The sequence below is a fragment of the Suricata suricatta genome, chromosome 11 (assembly GCF_006229205.1).
Source record: "Suricata suricatta isolate VVHF042 chromosome 11, meerkat_22Aug2017_6uvM2_HiC, whole genome shotgun sequence".
In the NCBI taxonomy this organism is placed as follows: Eukaryota; Metazoa; Chordata; class Mammalia; order Carnivora; family Herpestidae; genus Suricata; species Suricata suricatta.
Window position 1 is genome coordinate 39,668,587 of NC_043710.1, and position 15,197 is coordinate 39,683,783.

At 36.6% G+C, this 15,197-nt stretch overlaps 1 protein-coding gene across 1 annotated transcript in view; it reads right to left on the minus strand.

The window, feature by feature from the left end:
- The window catches only part of GTF2H1 (general transcription factor IIH subunit 1), a 35,934-nt gene that overhangs the window by 18,975 nt on the left and 1,762 nt on the right, over positions 1-15,197 (minus strand). Inside the window, exons 2-7 of the mRNA XM_029915401.1 lie at positions 8,454-8,622; positions 5,528-5,720; positions 4,361-4,526; positions 2,832-2,925; positions 1,324-1,473; positions 1,112-1,191 (exon numbers count right to left, since the gene is read on the minus strand). Coding sequence (XP_029771261.1) covers positions 1,112-1,191; positions 1,324-1,473; positions 2,832-2,925; positions 4,361-4,526; positions 5,528-5,720; positions 8,454-8,607 — 837 coding nt within the window. The 5' untranslated portion in view covers positions 8,608-8,622. The remainder of the gene's footprint in view (positions 1-1,111; positions 1,192-1,323; positions 1,474-2,831; positions 2,926-4,360; positions 4,527-5,527; positions 5,721-8,453; positions 8,623-15,197) is intronic.

Here is a 15,197-nt window from a genome sequence, read left to right on the forward strand (position 1 = left end):
ACCTCATTTTATAAAAAAATTGGACTTAGGAAAAAAAAATAAAGCACTAAAATCTTTTCCCCATATTAAGCTATACTTCTAAGTTTCACAAGGCTTCCTTTTTTTCCGGATGATTTAAGAGGGCCATGTTTTAATGAGTTGAAATTCATAAAGAAAGTGCCTGAATGTGGAGAAGTACCAAGAAAACTCAATTTCATTATGGAAATGACTTATCTGGGCACCAAGGATATTTTCTGTTAATTTATAATCTAGATTGCACATCAGAATTTTAAATTAGTTTCCTCACTTGGGGTACATACACTAAAATAAATGAAAAAGTGAAGAAAAATGAAAGATAAGAAGGTATAAGCATGTGTATATGGCCAGCAGAAGAGGAGCGTGTGGAGAGAATAACTGAGGAAGGCAGGTTCCTACCCTAGAAGATACAAGCAGGGATGGGGTTTGCCCTAATCAGAAGGGATCACATCCTTCTCCGTGACTGGATACATTTGTAAGTCTGGAGACAAGATGCAGAGGTAGGTAGCTCATACTTGGTGGTCTAGTTGTTGAAACATATCAGATGGAGCTAGCAGGGTAAGGGTCATGAATGTGCTCAAGGTCTGGCAAATAGTGGGCTATGGAAAAATATTTGCTATCTTTTCTTTGTCTACTAATATCCACATTTCCTTAGATTAATGTCAGCTAGTGCATAAAGCTAGACACAAATACATGTTAAGCCTTCACATTATTACCTAGAGAAGTGCTATGCGGAAGCTAGAAAATTAAGTTTTAGCAACGCATACAAGTTCAATTCTCCAAGGCAATTTTAATAGCAAACACTGCTACTAATAAGCACTTCTAATAAATCACTCCAAATAACAGTACTTTGTATTTTATTCTCAAAAGTGGAATATCTACACTGAAAGTAATTTTTAAACGAGTTGTAGACTAGGAAGAATGTTTTCTCCATAAATTCTTTTTTTTAAAAATAAAATTTGTTTCTTGTTTTGTTTTTTAGTAGGCTCTATGCCCAATGTGGGGCTCAAACTCAAAACCCGAGATCGAGAGCTACATGCTCTACCAACGGAACCAGCCAGGCACCCCTCTCATAAATTCTTTTAGTGCTGCTTACCTCATCTAACGGTTTATCTTCCAAAGCTGTCAAATCAAGCAGTGGGTTTTTTACTCCTAACGAAACCATGGTTTTTAACCCTAGAAAATCAAGGAAATAAAAGTTGGTCAAGTCTTACCTTTCTCAGAAATAAAAAAGTCACAAACAGGACTATAACTAGAGGACTAGAGAATACCAAATTAAATTTTAGCATGTGAGGGATAAGCAGTTACCTTTTTCATCTATTTTGGCACATTCTGCGAAGAGGTCTTTTGACCCTGTATTCAACCGGTCCCTGTGAAAATAATGGGACTGGAAAAAACGTGTCCAAAATTCCTTTTCTGTCATGTTGTGAGGAACATTTTCTGCATATTTCATTTTTACTGTGGGGGAAAAAAACCATAATAGTTACATACAGAATTTCCATTTCTGAAAACTTAAATTAGTTGAAATATAGAATAGCAAAAACTAGATTACTAAACTGCTCAACTTTATATACTGTATATAACAATCTAATTATAAATTTGAAATATAATTTTAGAGACTAGCTGAGGCACTACCTATATGAATCTTAACAAATTACAAACGAAACCTTATTTTGTACCAAGAGAATTAACCCAGAAGCTCCAACAAGCAAAAAGGTTAAGAGCACGGTCTCTTGAGCCAGAGAGCCTGAGTTTGAGAGGTCTGCAACTTACTATCTAGACGACCTTATGCAAATTACTTACATCTTTCTGTATGTTGGTTTCCTCATCTGTCCTATGAGGGTACTAATGCTGCCTACTTCATAAGCTGACTTGTGATGACTAAATGAATTAATATAGGCCTTGGAACGGTGTCTGATATGTAATACACACTATAGAATTACATTATTATCAGAAAAATATGGAAAATTAGCTGCAATGTGGTAACTCATTAAGGCAGACACAAGCCCCTACAGAAGCAAAGGGGAGGCGTCTACCTGCCCAAAGAAGTCAGGACTTTCCAGAGGTGGCAGTGAGGCAAGGCTTGTGCTGAGTCCTATGGGAGAGTTACGGTTCTGAAGGATTAACAGGGCACAGTGAGGAAGTGAGAAGGGAGAAGAGCATATGCTTTGAGACAGAACTGTTTGGTCAGCAGACCGGCTGAAGTGGTGGGGCTCTCAACCTCAGCTGCACATCTTCAATTATTAAAGCTGGGATCAAATGATTTATACTTTTAGGATGGTTTCTGCAAGGGTAATGATTTGTGGGTCAGAAAGGTCACTCTGGAGGCAGCATGAAGAGGGATCTGAATTAGTGATGTAGAGACTCTTTACTGATACCTCTGGAGCAGGTCATCTTGTGCAGGCATGCTGAAGGGTAAATAAAGTTTAAGAACCACTGATGGGAGAATGGGAAAATCATACCAATAAACTGATGACAGCACATTATATACTAAGCCCTTAAAAACGACAGTATGTCAGACATTGGGTAAGTACTTCCCATATATTTTATTGCACTTCATGAGGAATAAAGGTAAAGCTTTCTTTTTTTAAACTAACAACTTTGATTTTTAATAATAGAAACAATTTGACATTTCAGAGACAACTGTACGGAAGAAAAATCTCCCCTATAAAAATAAACTCATTAAAATTGTAAATATCGTAGCTTTTTTACTTTGGCGATTTAAAATGTTCCCTTGCAATACTTGCTTTTCACTTACGTATTATTACTGAATTCATCCAAATATTTCTACTATGTGGAAAAATTGATTCTCTTACCTGCTGGGTAGGTCCTAAATATGGACTCAATGATATCAGAGGTTAAATTGTATCTCAGACCATTACATCCATCTGTTTGGGGCCGGACATCAGCCTAAAATAAAGACCACATGTATATAATTACTAGAATATGGGGGGAAGATGTGTAAGCATATAATAGACACCAGACAAAGGTGGAAAAATAGACTTTCTGAATAAACTAGAGAGACAGAAATATGTCCTTCACCTTTACTTTTGGCATAGAAATCGGGCTCAAAGAAGCCTGGCATGGTTTCACACAATCTTACTGTGTAAAATCTGCTTCCTTGGAAATTCAACATGGTCAAATAGGTATGTGTAGGTGTGGCCAAAGGCAGATACTTGGTGGAGCTTTAACATAACACTTGTACAGTTACCAAAACAACTCTAAACCTTGGTTACTAAGTAAACAGATATAACTTTTTTTTTTTTTTAAGGAAAGGCTTTGTTCATTCAATTTACTACTAAGCACCCAGAAAGATGCTAGACATATAACTGGTACTCAAAGTTTTGTTAAATGCATAAACACTGCTTTGGTCCCACCCATCAGAGAACAGACTAAATGACTCCCATTTTCTAATTGCACACAGGTAGGGTATTCTCAATCTTTCACTAAAATACATTCTACAAAGCTTACTTTTTCTGTAATACCATGATCATTCCACATTTAACTCTGCCTTACAAATATAGCAATCATAAAATAAGGTACCAGAAAGCTCTAACTTTAAAATAATTCGAGGAAACAAGTATTAGTCCAATTGCTAAAAAATTCTCTTTTATTAAACTCCATTTAATTTTCAGCATGTTATTGTCAAATCCAAAAACCAAAAAACGTTCACTGGCAAAAAGAAGCATCTATTTAAAAAAAAAATTTTTTTTAACATTTATTCATTTTTGAGAGAGAGAGAGTGCGAGCTGGGGAGGTACAAAGACAGAGGGAGACACAGGATCCAAAGCAGGCTCCAGGCTCTGAGCTGTCAGCACAGAACCCCATGAGGGGCTTGAACTCATGAACTGTGAGATCATGACCTGAGCCGAAGTCAGATGCTTAACCCAGTGAGCCACCCAGGTGCCTCAAAAAGCTTCTATTTAAAAAATACTTGATCTTTTAATTTTTATTAAAAAAAAATATTTTTTTACATTTATTTAGTTTTGAGAGAAAGAGACAGAGTGTAAACAGGAAAGGGGCAGAGAGAAAGAGACACAGAATCGGTCCAGGCTCTAAGTTAGTGGTTAGGCTCTAAGTTAGTGGTTAGCAGAGACCCTGACGCGGGGCTTGAACCCATGAACCGTAAGATCATGACCTGAGCTGAAGTCGGATGCTCAACCGACGGAGCCACTCAGCCACCCCACTTATCTTTTTAAAAAATACTTTATTAGAATACCATGTATCCATTGATTTGCTTTAAGGAAATGCTAACTTTTACATTTGGCTTTGCTAACACATATATTAGGATTTTCTTTGTTTCTTTCTTTCTTTCTCCCTTCAGAAATCTGGAAGGGTCACATACCAGAAATGCTGCAGAAATGCCAACATCCTGCTTATGATTGGATGTAGAAGAACTCTCTGTTGCATTTATATTTAAACGATTGGCCCAGAATTCCTCAGCACTGATCACTTGACTCACAACAAGGTCTTTATAAAGCTGAAACAAAACAGGATCTTCTTGCAGCATTCTGGTGATAGAATATATTGAATACATTGAACTTCTGGAATAAAACACCATTTATGTCAACACTTTAAAAAGACTTAAAAAAATAAAATGACTTTAACGATATGAAAACAGTGAGACCCACAACTTTCCTTTTATGATGATGGAGCAACAGAGGTCATTTAGTTCATCTCTTAATAATTCAAACAACAACAAAAAACATTTTTAGAGGAACAAATGATGACAAATGTAAGTCTGTCTGAAAAAGCAAAGCTTAAATTCTTTTAGGGTTATTGGTGTTATTCATCTCCATATCCCATGGTACAAAGGTCACTATATCTGTATTTGTATTGTATTCTCTTTTATAAATAAAAATGAAAAGGGAAGAGTAGAGGTATGCCTAAGATTTTCTGGACACTAACTTTTTTTTTAAATTTTTTAATGTTTTATTTATTTTTGAAACAGAGAGAGAGCATGAGAGGGGGAGGGGCTGAGAGAGAAGGAGACACAGAACCAGAGGCAGGCTCCAGGCTCTGAGCTAGCTGTCAGCACAGAGCCTGATGCGGAGCTCGAACCCACGAAGGTGAGATCGGACCTGAGCCGAAGCCGGAGGCTTAACCAACTGAGCCACCCAGGCGCCCCTGGACACTAACTTTCAAGGTGATAAGCACTTGGAGACTTAAGCATGGATGGTCTGGAAAATATTGGCAATGAAGTAATTCACCTTATCAGATTTTCTCATTACTTTACATGCTTTCTCAACTTTCCTTGCAGTGTGATTTTTCACATTTCTCATTCACAAACACATTCTAATAGTTCAGTGTCTTCTCTGTGACAGAAAACTGGGAAAGGGAATTAAAGGATCTTGGCATCTTTGAATCTCAGTTCTGGTCCTCACCAGACTATTAGGGTTGAGGCAGTTAATTTAATGTAGCTCAAGGCATAAGACAAAACAAGCTATTAATCTACTAAGAGACTGGAGAGAATCTAGTCCCTCTTCAAAAGTCTGTTCTTTTCCTCCTTCACCTGTTTTTCTCTTCCAGTTCTTTATTTGCTTTCCTCTTGAATTTGGGCAGCAGCTGCTGAAGAAGGTCTTTCACTGCATCTCGCTCTTTCACTGCTGTGCTTTCATTGGAAAAATGGAAGTTAGTTGTGTCCCCTGCATGCAACACCAGCTGAAGCTGAATTTTAGCTTTTCCTTCTGGACTGATTTTCTGGCCTAAAAAGAAGCATGAGGCAAATTAGATTGAGGACACCCACTTTGTGGAAATTGTCCTACAATAGGCTACTTTTCCTCCCAAGAAGATTCAGAATTCCTTTGGGCGTTAGCTGTCCTGTTCAATCTTAATGCTTTTGCAGAAATGAACTCTTCTCAAACAATCCCATATAATCAGAGCAGTTTAACAAATTCACTGCTAACACTCTGCCTCCTTCTTCAGCACCCTCTTTGTGCACACTTCTCACCCACTGCTTCCATCGCCAAATACAAAAAGGGCTTTTGTTTCCACTCAACTCCGGCAAACCTCTAAATAGCCACACAGGAGTCCTGACCCCACCCTGAACAGCTGTCTCCTATCAACACTATCATTAATAAAAATGGTTTGTCCTAATTCAAAAAACTCCAAATCACAGCCCATGTCTTAATAACTGCAAAGAAGAATACATCATTTTACATTTGAGAGATCTGGTGTCATCACTTCAACCAAGTGACAGAACTTCATCTCCTCCAGAATGCGACAACACTATCGGCTTTCTGAGGGGATAGAATATTAAGTAAATACCACCACCTACGTGTTGTGCAAATGTTTAACTTGAGTATAATCAAGCCTGTAGACCTTCCAGTTTATAAGAAACACAAGTATGCACGAAAATAATTTTAAAAGAACCTTGAGAGGACAAATAGGCATAATCAAAATGTATGGTATTTGACAAATCTATAAAGACTGAAGGGACTACAACTACATATGTGAAATCCAGATTGGATATGGTTTAAAACAATCACTACGACAATAGAACATTACTGGGACAACTGGAGATGTAACAATGTTCTGGTTATTTACTATTAATTTCTCAGCACAAAAATATTACAAAGCAAAGCATATGCACACGTAAGTGGGACATATTGTATAGGTATGCACTGCGCCATTCTTAAAGGTTTTCTGTAACTCTGAAAATTTTCATAATAAATAGAGGTTGAGAATGTCAAAATGCACCTACATAATGGAGAACTTGTACTCTTAAAGAGTGGGCCTCATGGCAACAGTAGGCCTTGTCTTCCTCAGAGGAAGAGAGACGGAGGGGCTTTGTCTTATGAAATGGGAAGCTCATGATAGTGTGAACATGCTGCCTAGAGCTCATGGTCCAAACCACCTAACTCCTAAACAAACTTTCACAATCAAGATGTTGCTTCCAGACCAACAGTCTAGATGAAATATCTTACTACCAAAAGCAGCAATACAGAGCAATATAGGCTGTCAGCCAGCCTACTCTGGCTTTCCATTTCTCCAAAACAAACCATCACTCCTTGTTACCCATCTTTTCTCAGTTATTGCTTTAGCCTTGCTCTATCTTGGCTCTCGCCTCTAAGACGCCTATTTCTGAAGTTTTGTAATTAGCTAACCTGACGGCTGATTTTCACCTTCGTAAAAGGTGCTTATTGCTGATAACTTTCAATGGCTTCTTTCAGAAATGGGCATTCTTTCAAATATTCAACTTAAAATGAATACTGATCTGGTTTAGATCTAGATTTAGGTATGTACTCTCCTTCCCAACAGCTGAGAAGAACTGTCAAGAAATAGGAGAAGGGTATATTCTTTATTGTGTGTTGTGGGTATCACAATGAGTGTGTGTTTTACAGAGCTACAGGACCAACTTCCTGTTTAAGAGAAATGCGAATAGAGGAAGTTCCTAATTTATGAATCTATTCTCGTACAAATGTTAGTATGTAAGAGTACTATGAGGAACTTGGTGTGGCACTTTTCCACAGAAACAAACTTTTAAAAGGAGCTAATATTACCAAAATAGTGTACAAAAACCAGACAGCTTAGGCAGTACCTAATTATGATGAATTTCAAAGAGTACCTCCTTTTGAAAGTTAAAATTCTAAATTATTTCAGTGGAAATAGATGAAAATCTTGGTTATTTCCAGCAGCAAAGTTCAGATAAGTCCTTAGGGCAACTATTCACACACAAAGGACATTTACAAATTTAGCACCTGCCAACTTGAAGGTTGTCTATTTTTTGAGGTATCACGGTCTTTGAAATCATCATAAGATTTTATCTTGGAGAAGAATTTTATATCCAAGAAAATAAATTAATCCAGATTAAGGTCACAGTTCAGATACCACAATTTGTTAAGGATACTGTGCTCTGTATTTCTCATATATACCAATAAAAAAATTGAGTCTATTTTCTCAACAGATGATGGCCACATAACCACAGATTAACTAGACAACTTGCTTAAATGATACAGTTTTATTAAAGGGCAATCTGGCATAATCAATCAACATTTTAGTGCAGAAACCACCTGAATCAGTAAATCTATCTGCAGAGATGTAGTCCATACATATAACCTCACAAAGATACCAGCACACAGACCTATACTGCAATACTGTTTGTAATAAAAAGAATTCTGAAAACTTCCTAACTGTCCTTCAAGAAAGCTGATCAAATTATGATTCTATATCCAGTGGAGTATTATGCAATTCCTAAAAAAGGCGCTGTGTGGAGATTTTTACATAATGTAGATTTGCATATATAAAACTATATAAACTCTATTATTATTATTATTAAGTGGAAAAGGCAGGTTACAGAATAATATATGTTCCGCGATCCTACTTTATGGTTGGTTTTTTGGACACTACAATAAAAAAAATCTACAAAGACTGTATAAGCAATCTTCTTATAAAATTACTAGCAAATGTTACATCAGACCTTAGTATAGCTGACTTACATTTAATATCTGCATACATATGGCTGATTGTAAATCTATCTTTGCCTTCAGGCGCCCAAGCAATCCTTTCTGCCATGAGGTATAAAGCTCCATCTTGCTTCTTTTGACGCACCTTCTTTACAATCAGCAAAACTTCTTCAGATGAAGTTGCCATGATGCCTAGAAAGTGCTAACAGAGACAAAAGATTTCACATCTCAATTAGGATCAAATTTGTTGACTTCTGGAGTCCTTTCCAAATCTAAAGCTAAATTGATAATAAGAAAAAAGTCGCTGATTCAAAGTTAAAGTTATATAGCATTATCCTTTAAAATCAAATTTATTATTTGCTCATTATCACAGGTTTGAATTTACACAATTCAGTTTATGACACTTGGCACTTTTGAAACCATTTCTACATATTTTAATCAGAGTATTTTCAATTTACTTTTGGTTCTTCAGTAATATTCTTAAATCTTAAATGTATGATTTGACTACAGAAAAGTTGTGTTTTATCTAATCTATATTTAAAGTTGTAGAACTTTAGAATTATGACTCTATTGAATATTTAGTTCAATACTGTATCAACTGAAAACGACTAAGGGCCACAGGGTTTGTGTGATCTTCCCAGAACTACTCTCAGAGCAGAAACCACACCCACATTTCCTGATTCCTGGTCTAAGTTTCTTCCTGTGTACTTTAAAATATATGATGGAATCATATGTGGAATTTAAGAAACAAAACAGATGAACATAGAGAAAGGAAAGGAAAAATAGAGAGGGAGGGAAGCCATAAGAGACATTTAAATACAGAGAACAAACTGAGGGATGCTGTAGAGGTGTTGGCGGGGGTGGACAGGCTAAACAGGTGATGGGCATTATGGATGATACTCTTTGGGATGAGCACTGAGAGTTATATGTAAGTGATGAATTACTAAATTCAATTCCTGAAATCTTTATTACATTATCTGTTAACTAACTTGGATTTAAATAAAATTTAAAACATTAAAAAAACCCTAAAATAAATAAATATTAAAAAAAATCATTCTACTTAAAAAAAAATTAACACTTCAGATGCTACTTCCCCCAGCTTTCAACAATCAAATGTCCTTAACTGTTCTCTAGGTCTTGACCAAAGATTCACTTGTATATGGCTAATTCATTGCCTAGGAAACAGCCTTCAGTTACCTCCACTTCCTTCCTCCCCAGTCCTGGGGAGTCTTATATACTCGACTGAAATCCTAGAGGCTTACGTGTGGCTGCCTGGAATATGAGGCCAAAAGGGAACTTGAGGCTATAAGGGCTTATCAGGAAAGAAGCCATGATTGATGGGGATATCTGCCCTGGGATGAGAGAGGAAAAAGTAGTAACACAAATACCCTATATATGTCATTTCTGGTGAAGTTATGACTAAGGTTTTATTCCCAAAGAAATGACTTAAAAGTATAATTTTAAAACATTTACTTCTTCAGGTACAGTTTAAAATATAATTTTAGAGAAATTAGCAAATCCAGATATTTTAAGAATTAAATTTGCCCTGAGCAAACAAATGAAGCTTCACTGAAACATTTTTCCTGGAGGCTAAAACAAATGGGAACAATGAAATACTGAATCTGCCATTAGTTATTTGAAATAATTGAGGAATGCTTTTTTAAAATTTAATTAATTTCATGTGTACAACATAGTAATTTGATGAATCTGTATGTTATTTTATGCTTACCACAAGTAAGCTACAATCAAAAAAGTCATTCAAGCAGGAATTTAGAAATAAAAAATACAAATCTTAAAAAAAGCAAAATCTTAATTTCTCTGAGGTTGACTTCCTCAATTCTGAGTAGCCAAATATTCCTTCATAGGTACTCTCACAGGCTACTCTACCCCAGGAATGGAAAGAAAGAGGGTTAACATGAACACACTTATTCAATAAATTTATTGAATTTATTTATTCAATAAATGTGTGCTGAGCCAACAAGTCTAGGGTTATCCAAAGATGAATGTCTGACAATAATGATTTCTGCTTTCAAAGAGGTTCCAGTTCAAGAGCAAGATACATGTGCGTCGGTGTATACAAATAACAACATGTAAAGTTCCAAAAGGGAGATTAAAAATGTTCTGAATTAGGACTTAGGGGCCATTCCTTCACAAAGGATGCTTTGCTAAAGGTTTATAATAGATTTTTTTAGTGCAAATAAAAAAAATTGGGGTATGATTTAACAAACCACCAAAATACATACATCTTAGGTGGTTTGTCTGATGTATCTTGACAATTGTATACACACATGTACCATTATTCAAAATAAGAGAATATTTCTACCACCCCCCAAAGTTTCCTCATATTCCTCTTTTCAACTCTCTTCCTCTCCCCCTCCAGCAACTATTTTCTGATTCCTATCACCACAGATTAGCTTCTGTCTCTTCTGGATTTTCATAGAAACGGAATCATGTATTATGTATTCTGTCTCTGGCTTTCCACCTAATCTATTTCTTGAAATTCACCATATTATTACATGTATCAGTAGTTTGTTCTTTTTCATACTTAGTAAGTTAGTTATGAATTGGGTCTTGAATGAGGACTTTGACAGAGAAAGGGAATTAGGCATTACAAGCAAAGGGAATGCTTTTGGAGACTCTAGGAATGGTAAGTAGTCTGTGCTGGATGTAGTATAAAGTTCATGATAAAGATCAGTGGGGTATGGAGTTTGATGGTTAAGATGGAGACAGTGTAGAATGCCACCCTACTTGGTAGACAAGAAAAAAACTTCTAAGGACTTTGAATAGGGCAGCAATTTGTATTTTAGGAAATGAATCTGTGGACGGCATGAGAGAGACTTAAGAACTAACAAGGGTCTGAACCAGGCTGGTGGCAGCAAGAAAGGGAGGAGGAGGAATACTGAGGAGGCAGGATAAATAGGCAAGCGCTGAAGGTGTCACAATTGCTTGCTCACACCTCACTCCTAAGCCCTACTGACATGAGTACAGTAGGAACAGGTTTGAAAGTGAAGGCACGGATTTCAGTTCTGGACATGAAGAGTGTGAGGTGCTGTTGAGTCATGTAGGTGGAGATTAATTAACTTGTTTTTCACTTGCCACTGAAAACACTTACTTACACTGTTTTATAATCTCCAGTTCAGATATCTATAAAACATGTATGATAAAGGTTAAAATTCTTAATATATATATATAATGCCACCCTTTTAATGACATATTTTATCCTCCTAAGATTTTCATTAGAGAGTTATTACTGCTTAAAATGTCTAAAAATTACTGTTTCTAAACACTATTTAATGAAATGAAAAGATACAGTTAGATGATCAAAGGAAAAAAAAGCTTGTAGTTTAATTCTATATTCTTAAATTTAAAAAAATGATCTAAAATGCACTCAAGGGGTGCCTGAGGTGGCTCAGTCAGTTAAGTGTCTGACCAGCTCAGGTCATGATCTCACGGTCTATGGGACTGAGCCCTGTGCAGGGCTCTGCACTGACAGCTCAGAGCCTGGAGCCTGCTTTGGATTCTGTCTCCCTCTCTCTTTGTCCCTTCCTTGCTCACACTCTCTCTCAAAAATAAATAAAAACATTTTTTAACATTTTTTAAAATAAATAAAATGTACTCAAAGTGGTGAGTCTGATTGGCTCAGTTGGTAGAGCATGCAACTCTTGATCTTTAAAAAAATTTTTTAAATGTTTATTAAATTTATTTTTGAGAGACAGTGAGAGCAGGAGAGGGTCAGAGAAAGAGGGAGACACAGAATCTGAAGCAGGCTCCAGCTCTGAACTAGCTGTCAGCACAGAGCCTGACGCGGGGCTCGAACCCATGAACTGTGAGATCATGACCTGAGCTGAAGCTGGATGCTTAACTGACCTGAGCCAGCCAGGCACCCCTGCAACTCTTGATCTTGAGGGTTGTGAGCTCAAGCCCCATGCTGGGTGTAGAGCTTACATTAAAAAAAAAAAAAAGTACTCAATGCCTAAAATGTGCCAGGCACTGGGTTAAGTTCTTTACAGGCATTAACTCATTCAGTCCCACTTAACAATCCCTGATGTAGGTTCTATTATTAGTTCCATTCTGCAGATAAACGAAACTGGGTCTTAAAAAAAATCAAGACTGTTTCCCAAAGCATCAAGGAAGTAGCTAGTTTTAATGTGGGTCAGTTTGACCTTGGACTTCCATCATGCTATACTGTAAATACTTCTGACTTGGAGGGCTATACGCCCAACTTCACAGTGGTTACTGATGGGTGATGAGATTACAGATGACTTGAATGTTCTTTTTGTTTTCTGGATTATCTATAATATGTATTTTGTAATGAGAAAAACAGAATTTAAAAAAATATTTATTAATTTATTTTGAGAGAGAGAGCATGACCATGTATGTGTGGAGGAGGGGCAAAGAGAGAGGGAGAAGAGAACACCAAGCATGTTCTGCACAGAGCCTGACATGGAGCTTGAACTCCCGAACTGGGGCTTGAACTCTAAAATGGTGAGATCATGATCTGAGTTGAAATCAAGAGTCAGATACTTAACTGACTGAGACACCAGTTGCCCCAAAAAAGCAGTTATTGTTTCCTATCAAACCACAGGCTTATAAGGGAACACAGGAAAGTGTTACAGGTCTTAGTGCAGGTAAGAAAACAACTGTTATTTTTCCATTTTTGTAATACGTGTATATAAACTTATTATTTTTATTTAACTTTTTTAATGTACAAAAGAAAATTTGTAATATGTATGGAACTAGTTAATATTTTAATATTCATTATAATAAACATTATAGTAACTTAAAATTAAAAAACCAATCTGTTATTACCTGAAATTATACTGCATACTATATGAACCACATTTTAGGAAACACGAATTAAAATTAGAAAGATAGAAGGAGAGGTTTTGTGGATGGGGGAAAGCAGATAATTTCAAAACAATTTTAAGATATTAATATATGGAGGAAAAGCATTGAAGGAGTTTCCAATTAACTAGGCTTATAGGCACAAATAAAGTGAAAGCTTTGGAAAAGAACAGAAAAACTTCTGAGACAGGAAGGTAAGAAAGAAAAGATGAGTGAAGACAGAGAAACTGTAAAATGGAGAGTAAGTTAGATGGAGAGAACTATCAGAATCAGTTACTAGTATGTAAAACCATTCATATTAAAATCCACTTGGGGAGATATTGAAAATAAGTCAGGGGTAACTAACGAACATTGGAATGACTAGTCAATGGTCTCATAGCTAACTTGCTTGGCAAATTTCCTTGTTTATTCATAGCACCTCTGTTAATTGTACGAGGACCAGTTTTAGGAAGTTTAATGGAACCAGTGGGGCTACCCTACAGAGCCCTAAGTGATTTTCAGATGTTTACTGAAGATGGCTCCTTGGGTGGCAATAACTTTTTCCCAGAAGAATTCTAGAAGAGCCACAGAATGTTTATTTATGAAAAATATCAGTTAGCTCCATTTAAACAAATCGACCTGATGAAGATCTAGCTTTACTTAAAAGATTTACGTTATGAAATCACCTGCCCCTTTAAATAGCAAGATCCACCAGTAAAGGCTTTAATTCATTTGCAGTTAAATATTTGCCTCAAGGTAAATGAACATGCTTTGCTCTGAGCCTTTGCACATTCTCCTCCTCATCACCTGGCTTTTACTCATCTTTTTGTCTACTCTAAGTTTCAAAGTTACTAGGCAATACCTTCTGTTCTTTTCTTGATAGCAGTATCACAACTATAATTACTTTTGAAAGTGGTTCTTCGAATGTCTGTCTCCCCTGAAAGACTGCAAGCTTCATAAAGGGAAGAGAATGCATGTGTTGTATTCTCTGCAATACAGCACCTAGCAGCATATTTAGCCTATATGAAGAGTCCAATAAACATCTGTGATTATCTATTTAAGATATTTGGTGTTAAAAGACCACCACCCTGGTAGAATACATAAGACACCTTCGTACATACACCCTTGGCTAAACTCCAGGAAGCATTACAGCTGTCTGCTCAGAGATCACAGTATCATTCCTCAGAGATTCCAATGGCTGGCTTTAAAGGAAACAGGGATAGGAAGAATTTCAAACTATTCAACAGAAATTTTTAAATTGCATTTCTCTTGTAATAGGCAGAGATAAATGGGGCAGAAATAAGGACAATAAGTGAAATATAAACTCCATATCACCCTCTAAAAGGAGGAGTATTAGAGAGAGATGTAGTATCTGCCAGAATACAAAATGGAGATCTGGAATGCTGCTTGCTATGAGGCAATCCAAAAAAAATTTTAACAATCCAGCATTACAGGGGACAGGACTTTGGAAGTATGTAAAAAGTGACCAAAATTTACCATTTTAATGAAAGTTACACACACAATGAAGCTATTCAGGGGAGTAACTGATGTGGCAATTTTGAGACCAAGCACTTTTTCATTTTTACAGCAGTGCAGGGAGAGGCAGAAGGAGGAAAATGCGACAGACACAAGACAGAATGAAATGTATGCTCATATTCACTAATAAGTACTGCATGCTGACAAGAGTATAATATACAAATCATGAGAAGAGCAATCAGTTGGTAATCAAAGTGGGGAAGGGAGAGACTTACTATGCCTGATACTGCCACACTAAAAGCAAGCTAGAGAGAAAAAAGGAAGGGCACAAGGCACCTCTACCAGCGGTATCCACGACTAGAAATACTGGTCAAAATGCTAGCAAAGGTCGAGGGTAGGGGGAAAAACCCAGCAGCAGAGAAAAGCAAGGCTAAAAGGTGGAAACATAAACTAGCAGGGAGAAGATACATGCCTCCA